The sequence below is a fragment of the Mizuhopecten yessoensis genome, unplaced genomic scaffold, assembly GCF_002113885.1.
Source record: "Mizuhopecten yessoensis strain PY_sf001 unplaced genomic scaffold, ASM211388v2 scaffold10655, whole genome shotgun sequence".
NCBI classification, from domain to species: Eukaryota; Metazoa; Mollusca; class Bivalvia; order Pectinida; family Pectinidae; genus Mizuhopecten; species Mizuhopecten yessoensis.
Window position 1 is genome coordinate 82,375 of NW_018408655.1, and position 22,704 is coordinate 105,078.

General features: G+C 34.7%; 1 protein-coding gene across 1 annotated transcript; it reads right to left on the reverse strand.

Moving 5' to 3' along the window:
- Positions 1-14,715: 14,715 nt before the first annotated feature.
- On the reverse strand, positions 14,716-19,659 carry LOC110461760. The gene is made up of 6 exons (XM_021515396.1): positions 19,044-19,659; positions 18,745-18,928; positions 18,202-18,273; positions 17,270-17,386; positions 16,867-16,914; positions 14,716-15,273 (listed from the first exon to the last, which is right to left on the reverse strand). Exons 1-6 carry the CDS (start codon positions 19,650-19,652, stop codon positions 15,209-15,211), a joined length of 1,095 nt encoding a protein of 364 aa, XP_021371071.1. The 5' UTR covers positions 19,653-19,659; the 3' UTR covers positions 14,716-15,208.
- Positions 19,660-22,704: the final 3,045 nt, after the last annotated feature.

Here is a 22,704-nt window from a genome sequence, read left to right on the forward strand (position 1 = left end):
ATAAATGCACTACATATCTATCTATCTATCTCATATATCAATATATCATACATATGTATGCATGTCTAATGCATACGTGTACATAACAATTGCCCCTTGTTCAAAAAATAAATAAATCATAGTAGTAATTTCTAGTGTGTGATAAAGATATACCAAAATAAGGAAAAAAGGCTATCAAAAATGACTAGCCTACTAACAAATTCACATAAAATATCCTGACATACAGCTGTGTCGGTCTATAGCTTCTCTATAGAAGACACCTGAACATTTAACACCTTGGGCCCCTAACTGACGAGAAAACATCCCAGGTACCCTACAAATGTATGTGTATACATGTAGCAGAGTGTCCCATATTTGTTTGTACACGTGTTGATTATTTCTAAATCATATTATATCGATTCACAAAATTATCGATCTAAATATATACGCTATCATACAGTTTATTAAATAAAGACTTTAAATCGACATCGTATGCATCGTTAAGTCGTGCTATCGCACACAGTTCGCCCGTCGTGCCAGCAATTGTGTGGAAGTTGCAATCGTCTATTATTATGTCGTTCGTACATGATGCGCACGTCGTACATACATGGTTCGCACACTTGGCACGCCGCACGACGTACATACATGGTTCGCACACTTGGCACGCCGCACGTCCTACATACATCGTTCGCACACTTGGCACGCCGCACATCGTGCAACGTTGTGCGATCCCACAACTGTACAGTGATTTTATAGATGGGTTCTCGTCAGCAAGAACACATAAATACATGACTGAATACAAAAAACAAATATATAAGAATTCGGTGGTGATGGCAGACACACATTGTATAAATACTTCATTATATACAAAAGATGATTGTTTTGTCCAAAATGCTCTTGTTTACGCCCTAATATTGCATGGGAATAATCCCTGACTTTTAGATTGCTAGTTTAAAATGCAATGTCACTCCAACATAACATATTCGAAAACAAGTAATGCTAAAAGATGACGGACTAGTTATCATTGGACATGGTTTTAATATCCATTATACTTATGATCATTGAAAAAACTTAAAAATATAAAGGTTTTTTTTCTGTAAAAAATCTTCCCAATGGGGATTACTGGATAATGAGATTCATAAATCTTTAAAACCTCTACGAATATTTCCATCCATGAGAATGATTAAGTTCTAGAATTTCTGGGTATGAAGAAATTGAAGATTGTTAAAGTTTAAGGTAATGTTACCCCTTTGGGCCACATCCCTAAGGAATCCGAGATTTGGGAACTATATAATTCCCAATGTTGGCTTGGTTTGAATATGGTAATGGCAGTTTCTTACAAAACGTTAGAATACTCGGTTAGTTTTCACAGAGGAACGAAAACATTAATTGTTTTATGGCGCACGATCGCATAAGAATAAATACAGATCGGTCGAAATGTGTCACATGAGCTCTTCTTGAAATATTTTCGCAAGTAACAAAAATAGTCTGGAGATCGAATAAATAAAAAATAAAAGACAAAACAGTCCGTTTTTAAATTGAATAATAAAGATGGTCCCTTATTTGTATTGAAGTTTAAAACTTCTTTGGATCAAAAATCAAATATCGTTGTTTTTTTAAATAAAAATTATATGAAAATGTATGTAAAAAAATGATTTGCTTGTCGATGTTCAATATTGATATATCAAAAGTAAAAAACAAAGCAATCATATATTTTTGCTCATAACTAGATTAGTCCATCTGCCGCAAACATTTATATGGCTGCGGGAGAATGTGATTTTATGAAAAAAAAATCCTAAAATAATTGAACAAGGGACAAATGCAAATACAATATCTGGGTGGTCGTTACAAAATTTGTCTAAACTAGCACTCTATTGATTAATCAAACCTACATATTAATACAAATATATTGCCCGATGCTGAAGCTGTCTATAATTCAAAGCCATGTCGATTAGCTATACCGGATACCGGTTCAGGTGCTGAACACGTTGCAGGCTTGTCATAATACTATAGTACTACTGAAAACGCATTGGTCTTCTTGTAGATTTGAATATTGTCTATGCATTCATTGAAAAAAACTTGATTCGTCTGATTTCTTCTGAACACAGGTACTATTACAGAGTTGCCATGTCAAGTCGGACACTGTCAATTTAATCATATAACTGTGTATCTGGTAAAGGGAGACATCTCGTTTAGCGCTGATTGGAATATCCGGTATATTAACTGACATTAACTCGTAAATGGCTAAAGAGTAGTTGACACATTTGTTAAAGAATACTCATTACATATTGGCATTACTGGGAGTAGCTGGTATATGATTTAGATTAGTTGGTACATGACTTAGAGAAGCTACTTCATAATGATAATAACAATAATAATAATTTGAGGTTCTTATATACCGCTTTATCACAACCTAGTTCCTAGATCGTCTCAAAGCGGTTTACAAATTATTATCCGTGGTTTTAGGGCATTTGCAACCAGTCATTATCTTTCTCGACTCCCTGGGGAGCATCCAGCCGGCGCTGCCATTTCGGCGCTCACAGCTAGTATTCTACAATTCTAGCTCTGCCCAACCACATTCTCATTTACAGCTGAGTAGATTGGAACAAGCGGAGTAAAGTATCTTGCTCAAAGATACGACATAATGCTGTGCCGTGACTCGAACCCGCAACCCTTCGGTCACTAGCCCGGGGTCCTACCACTAGACTGCCATGCCTCCTTCATGGCCATAGATTAGTTAGTACACGACTAAGAGGTGCTTGTACATGACATAGAGTAGCTGGTTCATGATATAGAGTAGTTGGTATGCGACTTAGAGAAGCTGGTTCATGATAAAGAGTAGTTGGTACGCGACATAGAGGAGCTAGTTCACGATAAAGAGTAGTTGGTACGCGACATAGAGGAGCTAGTTCATGATAAAGAGTAGTTGGTACGCGACATAGAGGAGCTAGTTCACGATAAAGAGTAGTTGGTACGCGACATAGAGGAGCTAGTTCATGATAAAGAGTAGTTGGTACGCGACATAGAGGAGCTAGTTCATGATAAAAAGTAGTTGGTACGCGACTTAGAGAAGCTAGTTCATGACATAGAGTAGTTGGTACGCGACATAGAGGAGCTAGTTCACGATAAAGAGTAGTTGGTACGCGACATAGAGGAGCTAGTTCATGATAAAGAGTAGTTGGTACGCGACATAGAGGAGATAGTTCATGATAAAGAGTAGTTGGTACGCGACATAGAGTAGCTAGTTCATGATAAAAAGTAGTTGGTACGCGACTAAGAGAAGCTAGTTCATGACATAGAGTAGTTGGTACGCGACATAGAGGAGCTAGTTCACGATAAAGAGTAGTTGGTACGCGACATAGAGGAGCTAGTTCATGATAAAGAGTAGTTGGTACGCGACATAGAGGAGCTAGTTCATGATAAAAAGTAGTTGGTACGCGACATAGAGGATCTAGTTCATGACATAGAGTAGTTGGTACGCGACATAGAGGAGCTAGTTCATGATAAAAAGTAGTTGGTACGCGACTTAAAGAAGATAGTTCATGACATAGAGTAGTTGGTTCATGATAAAGAGTAGTTGGTTCATGACAAATAGTAGTTGGTTCATGATAAAGAGTAGTTGGTTCATGATAAAGAGTAGTTGGTTCATGATAAAGAGTAGTTGGTTCATGATAAAGAGTAGTTGGTACGCGACATAGAGGAGCTTGTTCATGACATAGAGTAGTTGGTTCATGATAAAGAGTAGCTGATTCATGACTTTGTGTGACTGGTTCATGTGACATGACTTAGATTAGGTGTTACATGAGGTACAGTAGCCGTTGCATGGGCTGATAAAATAGTACATAGAAAGTACATTTCTTAGAGTACTTGGTAAATGATAAGTACGTGTTGCGCTGGTGTTTTTGCATCATTTAAGGATCACATTGAAATACACATATATCTTTGAAAAAACTATAACCTTAACAATAGAACGAGAGAAAGAGAATCACAATTTATAATTATTTTCTTTTGTAGTACATTGTAATGCTAATTCCGTAAACAAAGAATGCGTTTAGACGTAATTTATGTTATTTATTTATCCTCAACTTAAGATTTACGTGTGTTTTTTAAAAATAAGAAATCATCTCTTTATTGATTATCTTCAGAGGACCATTGCAGTACATTATGATAAAAACCATTTCGGAATGTAAGGAATCAAAAGTTTTACTGTTAATTACATTTTGCGTGTATTATATTTACTTCTTTATCTTTGAAAAGTAATTATTTATCAATTGAACTTAAGTTAGTGATGTAATTTAAGAATAGGTACGAATTGTCTATAGAATTCATATAAGAGGCACATTGAAATTTGCTAATAAGTCTCTCCGCGAATTAAAGCTATAATTAATCCCTGAAAAAATATGATCTATAGTGTTTCCTGTATCATGTATGACATTCAGTATTTTGTGACAAGAAGAACATTTTAGAAAAACGAAATAGTTATCGTTGGCGTCAATGATAACGTAATTACTTTCTTCGACAACGAAATCATATAATATATAATACAGACAATATAATATTTAATTTGTATGACCACAAACGTTCAATAAAAGATTTGGACAAAACTATTTCCAGTATACGTTATCGTTAAACAATGGAGACTGTTGGTGTAGGTCCAAAAGTAAATTTGATGAATCTTCTCTATTCAATGTGCCGGACACTTTACTGACTCAAAAGTGTATTTATAACGAATATCTCAAGAATTTGATTATTTTGTTAATATTCCTATAAAAATGTGCATATTGAGTGTCATATATAACTAAACCTTGTTAAGCTGATCACAAATATTCTAAAAATTGCTTTGTAAATGCTAATATATTTGAATCTGATTACGGTTTTCCTCCTTGAAATTTCTTTTCAATATTGATATCCCCCATATAACAACTGAAGTGAACGAACTGAAACAATGAAACATTTTCAGGGTATATATTAAGATGAGCCTGAAGTTATAACATACATGTTATTTCGTCTATTCCTGCAAGTTGATCGCCATTCAAAATCATAGATTTGAAAGCATAACACTTTAACTATTGTCAATGTTGTCAGACGTGAAAAGTACTTATTGAGGACATAAGCAGTAGTGAGTGGCACGTACATGAGCATGGAAATCAAAGTAAAAACCCTTCAATTAAAAGATATGACATTGACGACCTAGAATGACATTAAATACGCGATTTAGAAATTGTGTTGGATGACAACTTTTCCCGTAACCTTAAAGTGATTTTGAAAATGTATGAATGACTCCCTGGATTTGTTTTCTTCTTCGGTACCTTAATGTTTTGAGCAAAAAGAGAGAAATCATGTACTGTATTTATACCTTTTAAAAAAATATTTATAGTGTTTAATCAATTATATATATCAAATATAATAATAATCATAACAAAAAAAACTTGCATGACATTTTTTTTCTTTCGCCAATGTGTTGCAACATATCATGGACCACCCTTCAGCAAAGGAGACACTCAGATAGATCCAGAGGTAGATTTAAGTTTTTCCCTTATAAAGATTTTTTTACACGATGGATTGTTAAAATGGCATTGGTTAAAGATGATTTTTGTGTTTATCGTAAGCAAAAAGTAAAAACAACTTATTCGAAATTTAATGAAATAATATTATATTTTTCGAAAAGTTCTGTCGTGAAATGAAAGTCATGCTAAATAATGTTTCAAATATAATTGTATGTTGTAAAGGTTTTATAAATAAGAAAGTGATTATTAAATGTTGTAACCTTTACTTTTTCCATCAGGGTTTAGATATCTTAACGAATGTAAAGGTTTAAACAATTGTCTTCGGCCAGCATTTTACCTTAGAAAGTAGGCAAGAAGATCATGTATTTAGGAGTGGTAGACCAAACTATTTTTTGGATATACCTCCCTCACTCTGCGATGTTGTACTACCAAACGTAAAAGGTTGGGATTATGTAATCATAAGTTTCTATGAGCTATTTATGTCCACTTTACAAACTCAAAATATCCACAAAAGCATTAAGAACATTACATTATATACATACTGATGTATGAACATACAGTATCCTTCGTCTGAGATTGTTCTGTCCGTCACACAATGACGCAATGATCTTGAATAGAACAATAGTCTAGGTAAATTATTTTCCTTTTACGATACACCGATAATTTCTTTTTGCAATATTTCGATAAATATGAAATTATTCATTGTGTTTAATTGATATTAATTCATATTATCACTTTATTTATTTGATCATTTTTTTGTATATATATATGCATTTGTATGTTATATTTATCGAATTCTTATATATATAAAACCTAAAAGGCATACAATCATACAATCAGTCAAATTTGATAACAGAAGACTTGATTTTGGAGAATTTCATATAAACGACCATGAAAACAAATTATTCCAAAAGTGATTTTATTCTTCTTGGAATTTAAAAGTTTGTTTAAGTTTTTTCCCCCGAAGGAGAAAGTAAATTTTCTTTGTCCATTTTGTCGATGTTGTGGCGATATTCCAAATATAAGCTCACAAATTGGGATTTATAAGAAGATGAGACACTTTGTTGGGTTACCTACTTAAATTTGATACATTACTGAAGCTTTATTAGCTAAGTGATATGTTTAGTCAAATTAAACATTATTCTTTTCAATATTTATTGAGATATCAGTATTCTTGTTTATGTTTTTCAGAGTGATACATTTCAATCGCAGTATATCACTATGTTTGTTTTTACTGTAAATAATTATGGAAACATTGCAGTTTTGCCGATATGTGTTATTAAGGATCCCTATTCCACTGTACTGTGGATTTTTCCTATATAGAGTTACCTCCCCTTAACTTCCGTAAGGATTCCTGTCCCACTGCACTGTGGGTTTTTGTGTATATACAGTTATCTCCCCTGTATTAAGTTTTTGATATTCTGTTGCACAGTGTGGCCAGGACACTTCCGTTGACCAGATATAGCGATAGTATCACAATCTGAAGTCAAGGGTTCGAATCCCAGCTTAGCCCCACTGTTTATTTACATTTAGAACACTACTGTTGATTATACTTATTTATTTTATTTATTACTTTTCACAAAAATCCGGCAAGGTAGGATTTTGTTTTTCAGAAATAATTAATCAAAGCTGTAGTCATGCTGGTAAAAACAATTTCCAATACATAGATACAGTTTATGGCTGTGGTAGGAGGCTCATTACATAGATACAGTTTTTGGCTGTGGTAGGAGGCTCATTACATAGATACAGTTTTTGGCTGTGGTAGGAGGCTCATTACATAGATACAGTTTTTGGCTGTGGTAGGAGGCTCATTACATAGATACAGTTTTTGGCTGTGGTAGGAGGCTCATTACATAGATACAGTTTTTGGCTGTGGTAGGAGGCTCATTACATAGATACAGTTTTTGGCTGTGGTAGGAGGCTCATTACATAGATACAGTTTTTGGCTGTGGTAGGAGGCTCATTACATAGATACAGTCTTTGGCAGTAGTAGGAGGCTCATTAAACAAGATAATCTATATAGAGTTCAGCCTTGGGATCAAACTAGCTAGCCCAAGCACATGTAATGTTGTGTTATTTAAGACTATTAATTGATCCTTACGATGCAACATAAGATATTAGGTGTGAAAAATAATTGTAAAGTAGCATGCACAATGTTAGCACAAACTTTAAGCCATGTACCCATCTTGAATATTAAAAAAAACTTGCAGACAGTAAGGGCAAGTATGTTTTACAGTGGATAAATAAATTATTTCGGGCATACCAGATACACAATATCTATCAGAAAACTGAAATTTTGACATATATGTAACTTAAGAATTTCAATCAGGATTGCAAGGACGTCCGACAATATGTCAAGTACATTCATAAGTCATTACAGATTGGTGTTTCCCATAGAAGGATACCAGTCGTACAGAATCACGAGCCGCGGCCATTCTCTTATTCTGTTTTTCTTTACGTTTACGAGATAAAACAAAGCTTTGCCCAGTCCAGTAGTCATCAATATGGTCATTTCCTACTTGTACCCTGCCAGCTCTTGCAAACGCTAACATGGCTTAAAATGGCAGCAGTGTCAAGTTACGGAGAAGAGCAGTGATCGCTTATAGAAATGGTATCAGGCTACAATGTACCCTACAATATGGTTATCCTTGTGCTAAAAGCTTGAAAACAAGACAGCTTCAGCATTATTCAGTGTTTACTACATGTACAATATCAACACTGTCAATTCTAGCGTAGGAGCCCACTACATGATGCTTACAAGTCTAAATCTTCAGAGGCTCTCGTGATATTTACAAATATAATTCCTCAGATCAAAAGATTAGGTTGGGTGGCTATACAAGGAGTATTGATTGTAATATTATTCAGATCTGAACAAAAACGTTTGCATGCACGCAACAATTCATGTCAAATGTCATCAGATGGGACTAGTGGTAGTAATAATAAAATATATTATATATACTATGTTTGGTGGCTGTGATAGTTTGATAAACATATAACTATAAGCATAATGATATCATTTTAAAGATATTTTCCTTGTGAAGTTGAACTTATCATATTTTATAAACATTTGTAAGTTGTGTAACTCAACTGTCAACAGGTGTTTGACATGTCTCGTTTAAGAAGAATAATATGTTATCTTAGTAGTCTGCATGTGTAAGGTAAGTGTTTCTCATGCGGTAGGGCCTACCACTCATATGCTTATCAGGTGTGCTCTGGATGGTATCTTGCTAATTGTAAGTGTAAACTACCAATTAATATATGATGAAAACATTGGTTTGTTCTGTAACCTTGCTTACGGGAAATATATTTGAAGGTCTCCTTAAAAGCTATTTCGCATTCGAGCGTGACAAAGATTCATTGAAATAACTATAAAATCAATAAGACTTTTTTTGAAGAAAGTGTTGAATTATAATTTTTTTTTTTGAGTAATTCAAGAATTGAAAATTAACAGGCCTAAAATAAAGAAGTAAAGTTCTGACCCAATACACTTATCTTGTTGAACACGTGATTGTATGTACTATCTAAATAGTCCAGGCAATCTAGCCAATTTAACCATTCAATATGGAAAAAAATGCAACAGAATGTATTTGGGCATCTATAAGATGTCCTGAATAATATACTAAAAGTCCTATGAAATTACTGTTGCGAAAATAGGTTAAATATGCAAAATTCCAAGATGGCCGCCATAAATACTTAATGTCTCATATCTCCATCATCACAAGAGACATTTGAATGATTTAAAATGCTATTATACGGTTTTTTGCACATAAGGAAGCATTTCGAATAGGTTACGACTTGTTGGATGCAATAATCATAGAAAAAATCCAAAATGGCCACCAAAAATCCATTTCTTATCATATATTTACTGATATACGACATATTTCATTGAATGAAATTGTATACTAATATAATCAAGGCAGGTAAGTATTTTCAAGTTATTCACTACATCGAACTTAAGTAATTCACTCATCAACATCAATTCTACACATCACATATGCATTTGACAAGTCTGGTAACTTTGAGTTGGTACAGCTTACACCACGGCATTCTCTGCACACATTTGTGCAAGGCAGGCCATATTTTCGGCATGTGCACCTCCGGGTGGTACAGCTCTTTTTACAGCTACAACAGATGACATCCAGTAGTTATGATGAAGCGGCTGGTTGGTCGGTCTGTTTTGGCAGATATCTCCCGTCAACAACGTTCTATCCAAAATCCTCTGGTCTCATATTGATGCAGGCATCTTTCCAATCCATAACCTGATAGTATACACGAAGGCTGTGATATTTAGAGGAGCCAGAGGTTGGTGGTAGACTGTTGGGTTCCACGGCGGCGTCGCCTTTTGAAACCTTGTCACAGAACTGACGGTATCGTAAGCTGTCTAGTCCTTCGTCTTCGGCACCACCATACATTGACACCAATGCCTTCTCTCCTGCTGCAATGATCGCCTCATTCGCTTGATTATGTTGATTGAACAATTTGGCCTGATTGTAGAAGACAGGGTCATTCTTGATTTTCTTGACTGCCACGCCCTTTCTTAAACCAAACAGGCGAGAGGTAGTATCAAAGTCAGAAATGGCGTGGACAAAGGGCAGATGATCACAAAGTTTAGGACAGAGCAACACCCTGGATAGTTTTATGCACCAGACTCTCTTCTTTTTGGTGAATTGTTTAGGCTCTGGTGCCATGAACAACTCGTGTGCGTCCATTTCGACATGGTGCAGTAGGAGAATCAGCAAGTCTGTGTCATCCCCGATCAGTACAGTGTCTTTTGTTTGGGCAGAGCCAACTGCTGTTTGAACAATCAACACGTCGGCGTCGTGCGTTGCCTGGTCTATGCTACAGCCAGCTCTCTCCAGCTTGTCGCTCAGATAATGGATGAATCGCTGCTTGTTTTCCTTGTTGTTCAGGAAACCTTCTTTCTTTGATTGAATCATCGAAGTCACTGTCACACCAGCACAAGCCCCTGTTCGTCTCAGTTGTGTGGCATCTTTAGTTGCGGGCTCATCTTTGTACCCATCAAAGACAACGACAGCAGCTCCATACTTCTGTGTGACGTACGCAGCATACATTTGACACACAGTGTCAAATTTAGATCCTCTTGGCCATGGTATGCGATAAAGTAGAGCACCACCATCTAGCACATACTGGACATTTGCATTGGGTTCTCGTTGCTCTCCCTTCATAGACTTCCAGAGCACATCGGCCAGTGTTGCCTTATTTGCCTCCAGGGGGAGTGCAGCTGATTCAAACAGTGCAGCTGGATGAGTGCAGAGCTCATACTTGAATAAGGATGAAACATCTTCTGAACGCTGTCCTACAGTTACCAACCTCTGAAATATCAACTGTGGATCCACCGTTACAGATTATCCTTTGACCTTCACTGTTGATCTTAATCCTTTATACTTGAATAAGGATGAAGCATCTTCTGAACGCTGTCCTGCAGTTACCAACCTCTGAAATATCAACTGTGGATCCACCGTTACAGATTATCTTTTGACCTTCATTGTTGATCTTAATCCTTTATACTTGAATAAGGATGAAACATCTTCTGAACGCTGTCCTACAGTTACCAACCTCTGAAATATCAACTGTGGATCCACCGTTACAGATTATCCTTTGACCTTCATTGTTGATCTTAATCCTTGATACTGAAATAAGGATGAAACATCTTCTGAACGCTGTCCTACAGTTACCAACCTCTGACATATCAACTGTGGATCCACCGTTACAGATTATCCTTTGACCTTCACTGTTGATCTTGATCCAAGTGTCGTGGCCTTGTCAGCTTTCCTGAAGACATAATCTTCTACAGATACCCCGACCATGGAGTCTAGAATGTCTTCCCCAATTTCTCTTGATCGGTCACCGTTGACTCCTTCTTGGGCCGTCATGCCATTGGCGATATTGAACAGTAATGGATTCTCAACGAATGGATCCCTCTGTGCGAGGTAGCTGATAAGATTCAGGGTGTCTAGCTTGTTTAGCCTTTGACATATCCTTGTGTTGGTCACTGGTCTCATATGACACAACAGTGCATGGCATCATTCATGTTGGCACATGCCGGCATGGACATGACATACAGTAGGCGCTGAAATTCGGTCATGCCCTTTCCTCGTGTCAGGCCTCCGTGCGTCTTTACTCTCCTCATTAGCACCTGCTCTATGATGAGGTCTGTGAACAGTCCTCCCCAGTATCTGCCACTACGCCTCTCTACATGATAACCTTCCTCGAATTTCTGATTGACATCGGGGTGTGTTTCGGGCAGCAGGGTCAACGTTTGCAGATATACATATGCGGACTTCGCATAAAATGTGTGTCCAGCTGCTGCAAAGAAGGGTAGCATTTCACGTACTGACTGAAGATGCAATCTCCAGTTTACAAAAACAAAAAAGACATTAAATACACATTTAAGGAAATAGATACCACCAGGTAATGTTGTGATTCGTATTTCAGTATTAAATACCCGAAGTCTAACAGCAAACTGGTGATTGGTGAAGATTTGCACGCAAATATATGATCAGATATGGATTTTTGGTGGCCATATTGCATTTTTGTCCATGACCATTGCATCCAATCAAATCGTAACCTATTCTAAACGATTCCTTATGTCCAAAAACCGTATAATAGCGTTTTAAATAATTCAAATATCTCTTGTGATAGTGGAGATATGAGAAATTATATATGTATGGCGACCATCTTCGATTTATGCATATTCAACCTATTTCCGCAACAGTAATTTCTTAGAACTTTTAGTATGTTATTCAGGACACTTCATAGAAGACCTCTGTGTCCAAATAAATTATGTTGCATTTTTTTCCATTTCAAAAGTTAGTTTGACTGGACTAAAAGGAAAGAATGTGAGAATTCGCTGTTAATTGACTCTCCTGACATGTCATGATTCAAAACATTGAAGGCAAATTGAGGCTGCAGAGACTACAATCTGATTATCGATGATACGACAGGAATGCCTAACTAGAAATACCGATTACCACAGAAGGTGTCTATTCCAAGCCTATCAAGGACTAAGTAAATGTCTTTGATGTGGTTTGCCGTGAGATTGATCAATGCAAAACATTGACACGAAAATACCTTTGAAACATTGTTCTGTCATTGTGTGTCTGAGACATCATGATTATTATTTACTCTAACGTTTCTAGCTAAAATATGTTATCAGTTATTTTGTTCCTTAGATACAATGGTAACGTTATTTTTACGTGTATATTTCTAACAATATTGGAGGTCACTTTTCTTTCGATTTTGCTTTAATATTTTTGACTTATTTAAAAATAACACCTGTTGTTGTTCTGTCATGAAAACAAAGTCTTACTATGATCTTCCTAATTTTACTTTGTGACCTATATTTTATATACATAAGAAAATTATTATTTTTATTGAACGAGACTATGAATTTTAGCAATTTTCTTCATTTATAAACTTGGTTCAAAAAGCTTAACATGTCATTTTAATTTTTATCACCCACATATTACTTTGTTTTTGTTTATAATAAGCTTGTGAAAGATTTCCTCCTAAAATTCAAAACCTTTACAATTTGCAAAGAAATGACTTGTAGTATCAAAAATATTTTTTTTCTGTGATATGTTTAAGAGTTATCTCGCTTGTATGATCATTACCTCTAACACGATTTCATCAGAAATAATGAGTGTATTGCAAATGTTTCAAAGGTTATCATTGTTTAATGAGTTAATTTTAGGCGTGTCGTCATTAATTCATCAAATCCAAACAAGTGTTCTGGTCATTTTTTTTTTGCATTTTCACCTTTGAACTCATTTGGATCGGAAGTTCATGTATTAGTCAGTTTTTAAAACATTCCTTAGAATTAAATCTACGAAATGAAAATCAAAAACAAATTTACGATTTCAAATATCAGCGATACACTAAGACAAAAAAAGCTATCAGTATTCATGATAACTTCTGCAGACACAAGCATAATTTGAGAGGCTTTTACAATGACTTGAGGTCTTACAAATATATATGAATTATAATTATTGCTTACTAGATTTTATGAGAAACATAATATGTACACACATTCCTGTTGAAATTACCAGGTGAATATTTGGATAGTTATATCATGATATTTCCGAACATTTTTTTACAAACATAAACACAATAAAACATAAAGGACTGTTGTCAATGACACGATTTTATACATGTGTAAGTTTTTTAACCTGGCTGTACCACTGCATTTCGTTATCTGTTGAATTAGGGAGATAGGGGTGGAAATCCTAAATTGAACGTTATTTTTGATTCAATGAAGTGTAAGTCGAGTGGGAGCTTTAAATCGCTAAATACAGTCATTGTATGAATTTGTCATCTCGAATGCTCATACATGATGACATATTTCTGTCACAGAATTTAAACTACCATATGTCGACATACATTTTTAAAGACGTCGGCATGATATGGTAGATATGGATATAATTTTAGAATATTTAAACATTATTTATAAATCATGTTAACTTGAATTCGTTTGACAGCACGTCAGGTAATACTGGTAACAGTACATTATATTACTCTAAATAGTCATATATATGTTCTACATTTGTTCTATTACAAAAACTTTTATCGCTATTTTTTGATTTTATTAAAGTGTGAACTTAAAGCTATCTTATAATAAGTATCCATATGAAACCGGTACTTTGTATGTGTGTATTTTTCATGTACCCTACTGTTTATTCAAAGTTAAACATTTTGTAAAGATTAAACTATTAGCACTGTGAAATCCTTTACAAAAAGTATGTGTTTGCTACAGAGTGTATTGAGTATATTATATGTCATGTTTCAGAGCAAATATTGTATGAATATATTCAATAGCAAATCAAACTGTGAAGAAAAAGAGTTATCAAAATATATATTAATCCGTTCTTATCATGTTACATTATTAGTAACCCATTAAACTTTATTATTTGTGCATTAAATATATAGCAGTTATTGATGTCTATATAAACAATAATGACTATTATCGAAATTTTTATATAAAGAATATATCTATTTATTACTTTTACTCATAATCGTTTTATTTTCCTTGGTTAATCCGGAATCGATGTATTACATTGTTAAATCAATGTAAGCATATGGCACTGAGTTTTGAAAATTGACAGCAGTCAGTATCTTACCGATCTGATCCAGAGCATCCATGTAGATGTTAGACGATATATGGCGATTGTTATAACAGTGTAGTGTATACTGTAAAACCTATGGTCAATATTCTAGATATTGTAACTTACTTTTTAAATTGTAAGACTTACATCGTAAAAGCTACGACTTATATTCATGTTTTGTTTCTGCTCATTACTTTGTGATTTCTATTGGAAATTTTGTTGTATCCGGATTTTTTTCAATTTTACTACTGGTAAATAACCACTGTTCACAGAATCTGCCTTGTACCAAATAGAAATAAAAAAAAGTATGTTTCATAAATTTATTATCATCGTTGCTTTTTTAATGTCGATGTATATCGTCGGTTACATTAAGATAAAGTATTTGGAAGCAAGGGACGTAATTCATTACGTGATACCACACCCAATCTTTTGATCTGAAGAGTTAGATTTCATCATACCTAGCCGTTCTATGACGTTAAGAACTAATCATACATACATTCAAAGAAGATGTCATTTAACTAAACATAAAGTCATAGAGACAAACATAAGATATACATTAGAGTAGGCTCAACTATGCTTATCCAGATAACATAGCCAAATCTAACTTCCATGTGCACTGGGTACTATTTCTGATGGTCCAGTCGCTTGGATGGTTTCTTCTGCAACTTGGTATAAAAAGTGAAATACATTGTTTTATGATACATCTAGGTTTTTCTTATCCACTAGAATTTGGGTTCATGTATACATACACATTAAATTACTTACAGTTCGAGTATAGAATAACATCACGCTTTAAAACTAGTTCTACAAGAGACTTATGGCCACATGCAGATCGGCGAAGTTTTTTTTTGCAGTCGGGTGTCACTATTAATTGACACCAGATCTAAAGGGAGAGGAACAATGAACTTGGTGTATATTGGTGTTATTAGGAACACTTACAATGTCAGTTAATTTTGGTCAGACAAGACTGCAGATGTATAGTGTGTATACCTAGTACACGACAGATAGCACATTGAAGGGACACTGAAACACATCATGCCGCTAAGAATATTTAAGCACAGCTGCACACACATATAATTTAAAATCAACGGTTTGTTATTCAACCCTTAAAACCCTCTAAAGCCAAGACGACAATATATACAAAAGCTGAATCCAAATTGACCCCTTATTACATGTATCTAATTATCCTGTATACAGACATTTCCACTGGCAGGTTAGCATAAGCTGTTTGGCTCTTTATTCGTGCTTTGCTACATGGTTGTATTCGATGTTAATCAGCGCCAACACCTATTATACAATGTTTAGGATACTGAAGCCTATGCTATTTTTACATTATCAATTAAGGCGTCGAAGTACTACGTAGCTTATACGATAATATCTAAAACGTTTTTTTTTCGCATGCACATATTCCAGTGCACTTAGATTGGATCTTATCATTCTGAATTGCATGCTACTTATTCTAGATATGAACTAAAATAGTACCTGTTACTGTACTTAACATGTATGGAATCGGACCAACTACAACCTGATCTGAGCATTGTCATTTTACAATGATATGCCAAGTGAATTTTATACGTTTTAGGGAGGGTATCATCTGAAAAGCTAGGCGTTATATTGGATGAACGATAATACGTATACAAGTAAAAAATAATTACAAGAACAAATGTTTCGTAAATCACCTGCGGTTACTGGTGGCTAAAAGCTCGGTATAAAAATATATATATTTTTCTTTATTCTAGAATTAAATATCATCTTAGTGTAGTCTAGTGTATGTGTATGCTCACAAACTGTTACTAAACATGCAAGACTGTCAGCATTAACAACAATCCAAAGATATTGAACAGCTATTTGTTTTGCAGTGCTGTGATCAATGCTCACTTACGAAAAGGAAATCAGTCAAACTAATGGAATTTGGTCCCCGCAAATGTCACCAATCTTCCATATATCCTTAAATTTTAGAGATTTCTTCGGCTAATCAGAAGTTATGGTACAGACCTTTAGCCAGAATAGGACATTGACCTTCAGCTAAACGACCCAAAAGTGGAACGTGACACTTCTTGTGCAATTGTACAAATGTTAATTAATTTGCATCCAGCTCTTATTTAGCGAATCTGAAGTTATAGCTCAGATAAATATTGCGTACAGACGCGCGGACGGACAATTTGTATCAGGGTGCATATTAACGGCATACTTTGATGAATTAAACTAGTTGGATAATGTTTTTTTAGTTAAAAGAACCTTGATCTAGCGAAACATACCTTGTACCACTCTTTCTTCAAAAACTCGCAGCACTCTGTTATCACCAGCTGAAATGATAAAATGATACGTTCATTTTCTCTTTCTTAAAACGCTTATTAATTCATTTAAATAGACACACTATTCACTTTTGAAAACTTGTATATTTAATAGCGTGGGCAGGACAGACTATTTACGCTACGTTTCAATATAGACCTTAAGACAGAGTCCAAATCATCTAAACGACAAACTAAGAAGAAAGGGTGCATTATGTATACATGTATCATTAAACAAACAATAAACAGAAAAAAAACGTTTAAAATATTTGATATATTCAACCATTTTGCAACATCGGTTATGTACACATTTACATTGATATGAGAACAATACTGTGAGGTATAACAATTAATATATATAGAAATGTACCTTGGTTTCTCGGATGATACATTCGCACCAATTGATTAGCCCTTCTTTCTGGTTGGAGGACTCGGATGCCATCATACCGAGGGGGTAGGGCTCTACCAACTACTCTCCGTCCTCTTCCTGAAACATGGTATCACAATTATAATCACAAGATTATAATTTCATGTCAAACGCCAAGAAAGAGTCCGCAAATATATTTTCAGACATTAAAAATGTATGTAATATGGCTAAAATGCCAATATATATGTGGGTGAAGGGCTAACTGCTACTTTTTTGCACAACTTTCTGAAAGTTTCGTACCATTAGATTTATAAAAATTAACTGATTTAATTAAAACAAATGTCATCATCGTCTGTTTTGCTCTTGAAAACACCAACAAGTTCCAGCACTTGACGTGTTTCCTTGACGTTGTCAATCATAAATGTGGGAGATGTTATGATAATGTGTAGACGTTATGACATGTTTTCGTGACGTTCAATCATAAATATGAGAGGAGTTATGATAATGTGTAGACGTTACATTATCAAATACTAATGTGGGAGGGGTTAATATAATGTGTAGACTTTATGGCGTGTTTCCGTGACGTTGTCAATCATAAATGTGGGAGGACTCATGATAATGTACAGACGTTATGGCGGTGGTTTTGGGCGAATAAACATTTGTGCTAATAACAGGTTGTTTGTCTTATATATCTTTTTTTTTCATCTCAAAAGCATTATATACACTTGTTTATTTCCGAGTAGAAAATGTTCGTGAATTAAACAATTTAAAAAAAATATACATTTGTACTTTTTAAACAAATTAATTTCCATATTATTCAATTTTTGTTTCGTGAAAAAAGTCTTGTAAAAACCTTTTCGTGATAAAGAGACGTTGAACAGTATATTCTCTAATAGCAATCGTAATAATGAAAAAAGAAGAAACACAGTTGATACCTGGTATTATGGCATTGGCCTGTGGAACTAGCATGATATATCCATGTCGACGAAAATTTCTACAATTTCCAACTGAAAGAGACAAGGACATATCTGTTGTAAAAAATATTAGAACTTAAATGATCAGTCGACTGTGAAATAAAACTGTGTTGAAGACAACGTTGTAAAATAGAAATAAAAAATATATCTTGTTACTTGTATTTATCTTATGTTATGTGTAGCTATATCATGGTCATATTTGGACCAATAGAATAACATTTTATGCTAAAGGGTAAGATTTACCATTTTTTACTTTCTTTTTCAAAATTGGAATGTATAATTGGAATCGATTTGTACATGCAAATATTATTGATTCTGTCATGTTTTTTTTAATTTTAATTTTTTGTTTAACATGTCTACAGACTTCAAGATCAAACAATACACACTGTCTAAATTATACGGTGTGTTATTCCGTACGGGTTAACTTTTTCACTAATACTGACAACGATATTCGTCAGTTTTCTTGATATTTAATTCACAGAAGATGGAGGTACATCAACTTACGCAAATTCCGAAGTACATTACAAAGAGGACGTCCATGGTGAAGCGCAAACGCACCAAGAAATGCAATTGCGTACCAATAATCACGTAGCATTTGCTGATAATTCATGTCATTATTACCAGGAACTAGTGGATTTATCCTAGCTCCAGAAGCACCTGGAGGATTCAGGAGGATCCAGAACGAAAACTACAACAGAATTAAAAAAATATACCATTCAAATAATAATATAAGATTCCAGATAAGTATAACGAGTTTGTTAACAGAAATAAACTACTTAAAAATCTTAAAAGTAAAAACTTACAAATTTACAGAGATTCTTTAATCCCTTGCTAGACAATGATACATTTTCCAACATTGCCAACCTCCTAGTTCTTCCAGCATTAACATCGCTTCCATCTGCTTTACAACAGGTCTTTGACCTGTCAACCGTCATCGAACCAAGCTCTGTTTCACTTTTTACCAGATGTTCTATATCGTTGTTTTGTGAAGCTTGGGCTTGCTTCTTCACTGCTATTATCATAGACATGTCTGATGTTTCGTTGTTGAAATTGCCTTCTAACATTTCAACCTCTCCACCTGGAAAGCTCTTCAGCATGGTCTCTCCAAAAGAATTCAATTCTTTATTCCCAAAATCTGTGTTGACTTTGTGGTAGACAGCATTCTCCTTTAGGTGCTTTAAGTCTTCTGTCTGCTCGCCTGAATCTTCTTCACGTGTACTTTTCAGATACTGTTCCTGTTGTTTATTAACATGATATCTGTTTACAGCGTTATGTATGCAGATACCAGTTCTATGACCTTGGGGATCTAACATCTCCGTGTTATTTGCTACACTCACATGTTCATTGGATCCGCGATATTCCACTTTATCATTCCTTGATGAACTCCGATCAACATTGATTTTACTGTTCATTTCAAATCCAGAAACTGCGCCAGTCATACACGTGATTCCAATGTTTTTTTCTTTCCTCAAACCTTTTCTGTTTGTAACATCTTTGTTCGAAATCCTATCGTAAGTGATGGAAAAAGTATCATTGTGTGAAGATCTGTCAGGAGAAACTACTTTCTGTGTTGAAGCGGGATCATATATTTTCAGTGTTGTATGGGTATCTTCAGCTTCCCGAGGGTTCTTTTGCACATTTTGATTCTGAAATGTTTTTAGTACATTTCCGACTTCAGTTTTGCTGGATGCAATTTTGGCTTCATCACTGCTGTAAACGTGTTCGTTTTGGAATGTATCGGGTTTATTATGGTCCTTAACAGTCTTTTGAGCAAATCCGTCTTGAGCTGTGCTATATGTTTTTACGTTCTCCTGAGCTTTGTCGGGGTAACATCCCTCTTGGACTGTCTCTCTTAAATCAACGGTTATCTTGGAAATCTGAGCGTCATGGTTATCCTGAATTGTTTCGGGATCTTCTTCTGCTGTGGTTTGCGCAGTTACCTCCTGAACTGTTTCGTAACAATGTTTCTCTTGGTCCGTGCCAGTTGCATTAACGCCCTGAGCGTTATCCAAACCATTTTCGTCTTGGGATGTGTTTGGAAAAAATTCTTTATTGGCTGTAATGGAAACATGCCCATCCTGGGTAATTTCAGGGACATTTTCTTCTTCAACCCCATCGACTGCTCCCCGATGTACAACAGGAACATTGTTTCCGTTTCCGCTCTGCCGAATGAAGTCTTCTTCTGAAACGTTTTTACATTCAAAACGTTCTTCTTCTTGAGTAGAAGGTATTTCACAAGCTTTTAATTCTTTCTTGGAAACAGCACCTGCATTCGAAGTTTCAATCGAGTCCTGCCTCTCCTGCTGACCCCCATCATGTTGCAAAGTAGAAACCCTTACAGTATGGCCAATTCCCTCAGCATCGTAATTTTCCTTTGCCACATCAAATTGAAGATTTTGACAACTACCGTATAGCCATAATGTTGATACCGAATCTGTCCGACGTAAGTCGTAGATGTTGATGCACTGGGTATCATCTGACAAAACGTAGTCCTCGCCATTTTTTGGTAACAAAGCAGCAGGAAAATAACCTGGAAATAGATAGAGGTATACTAGATCTAGCGATATATGGTTACTTTATCAAAAGTAAACTATGAAAGTTTATATTAAATCCTTACTATACACTGACACGAAATAACCCTTGAAATAGCAACTAGATCATAGTTAATCACAAATAATATTTATATTTTATTATGATTATATTTTTAAATACGGTAAAGAAAGATTTTTTTAAGAATGGAGGGAACATTACAATCATTTCAATTTAATAAAGCAAACATTTTAAATATGTTTATAGGATGGACGAATGGGAAGACAGTCGAACAAAGCCGTGACTATATGACTACCTTTTAAATTTTCTGGCGTAAACAGCTCTAGAGTAGTAGCTGAACCGGATGATTTCGGCAAATCTAAAATTGAAGACAGAACAGTCATATCGATTCTTGTGTTAATTTCAGGCAAAATATACAAAACATTTGTAAGTTGTATTTGTAAGTTTTTAGTAATGATCAAATAGCTGAAATGGAATAATAATCAATACATAAGCTTATTCAATTCCTTGTCACGGACCCAATAAGGTGGTACAGCACCACATAATATGCAACTATAAGTAAGCTTTTCTAGAAAAAAAGTATTTTGTTTCACAACTCGGAAATCCTAAAATAAAAACAAAATAATTAATCCTATTCATTCTAAGTTAAATCAAACCCATTGACAGATCTTTTTTAAAAAGATTAATAACCTGGCAGTTCCTTTCAAACTTTCCAAGTAAATATCTAAGTACATTACTAATTCCATATATATAACTGAGTACATTACTAATTTCATATATATAACTAAGTACATTACTATTTTTTATATCTATAACTAAGTACATTACTAATTTCATATCTATAACTAAGTACAAAACTAAATATATATACATAACTAAGTAGAACTATCAAAATTCCTTAGATACATACCTGTATCAAGTGCAACAATATCGACCCGATTCTTCCTACGCAAGGAAAAGCCTATAAAAAAAGAAAAACATGATGAAATTCAAGATTAGTATATAATGAAGTAACGTTATTGGTCAAACCGGGTAATTAGAACTAATAACATAGAATGAAAACGAATACTATACTAATATAACACGTCGGTTGTGACACAAAAATAGCATTACTGGTACCTACAAGGTTTGACTCAGTGACCTAACAAAAATCTGACAAGAATTTACCCTGGTTCTTAGTTTGTCGGTTGTAACACAAAAATAGTATTACTGATATATTAAAACGAACTATATAACAAAGACATACAAAGTATGACTCAGTGACCGACAAAATCTGACAAGACTTTACCCCGGTTCTTAGTTTGAGGCCCTGGCAATGCTTGATTTCAACCTGGATAAATATAAGGGTGTCGCCTGGGAAGCAAACTACGCTTACCCGCTCAGAACGCCTTGTCTTCCCCCCTTAGAAATTAGCAAGTAGTTCTCTCAAGTTTTACATCCACAAATTATGGGGACATGCCTATTATCAAATTTTAAAGATGCAATCAATGTGTGTGTGCATGACGTCCATATTTTGAAATAAGTGTAATAAAAATGGTTGTTATGCACAAGACCTTCCTATACGGATGTGTTATATATTTGTATCAAAAGGTCGTGACACTTACCACTTTGACCTCTGAGAAATCATAAAATGTATCCACTATTGAAAAGTCTTTTGTTAAACATACATATTTATGTAAATTTGAATAGGTAGTAGCTGGTATCACAAATAAGTATCATAACGGAGACTACATTCAAATGGTCAAAAAGGGTTTAGTGAAAGTGATTGTACATAGTTTTAGGTGATAGCTGAAAAATAGTAATGTCACGTACGACCGTTTCTTTCTATGAAATCGATTTGTTCTGTCGATTTTGAGTTTGAATTCCCTTATTTACTTAGTTATTTTTAAATGTCTACTTGGTGTCGTTAATACG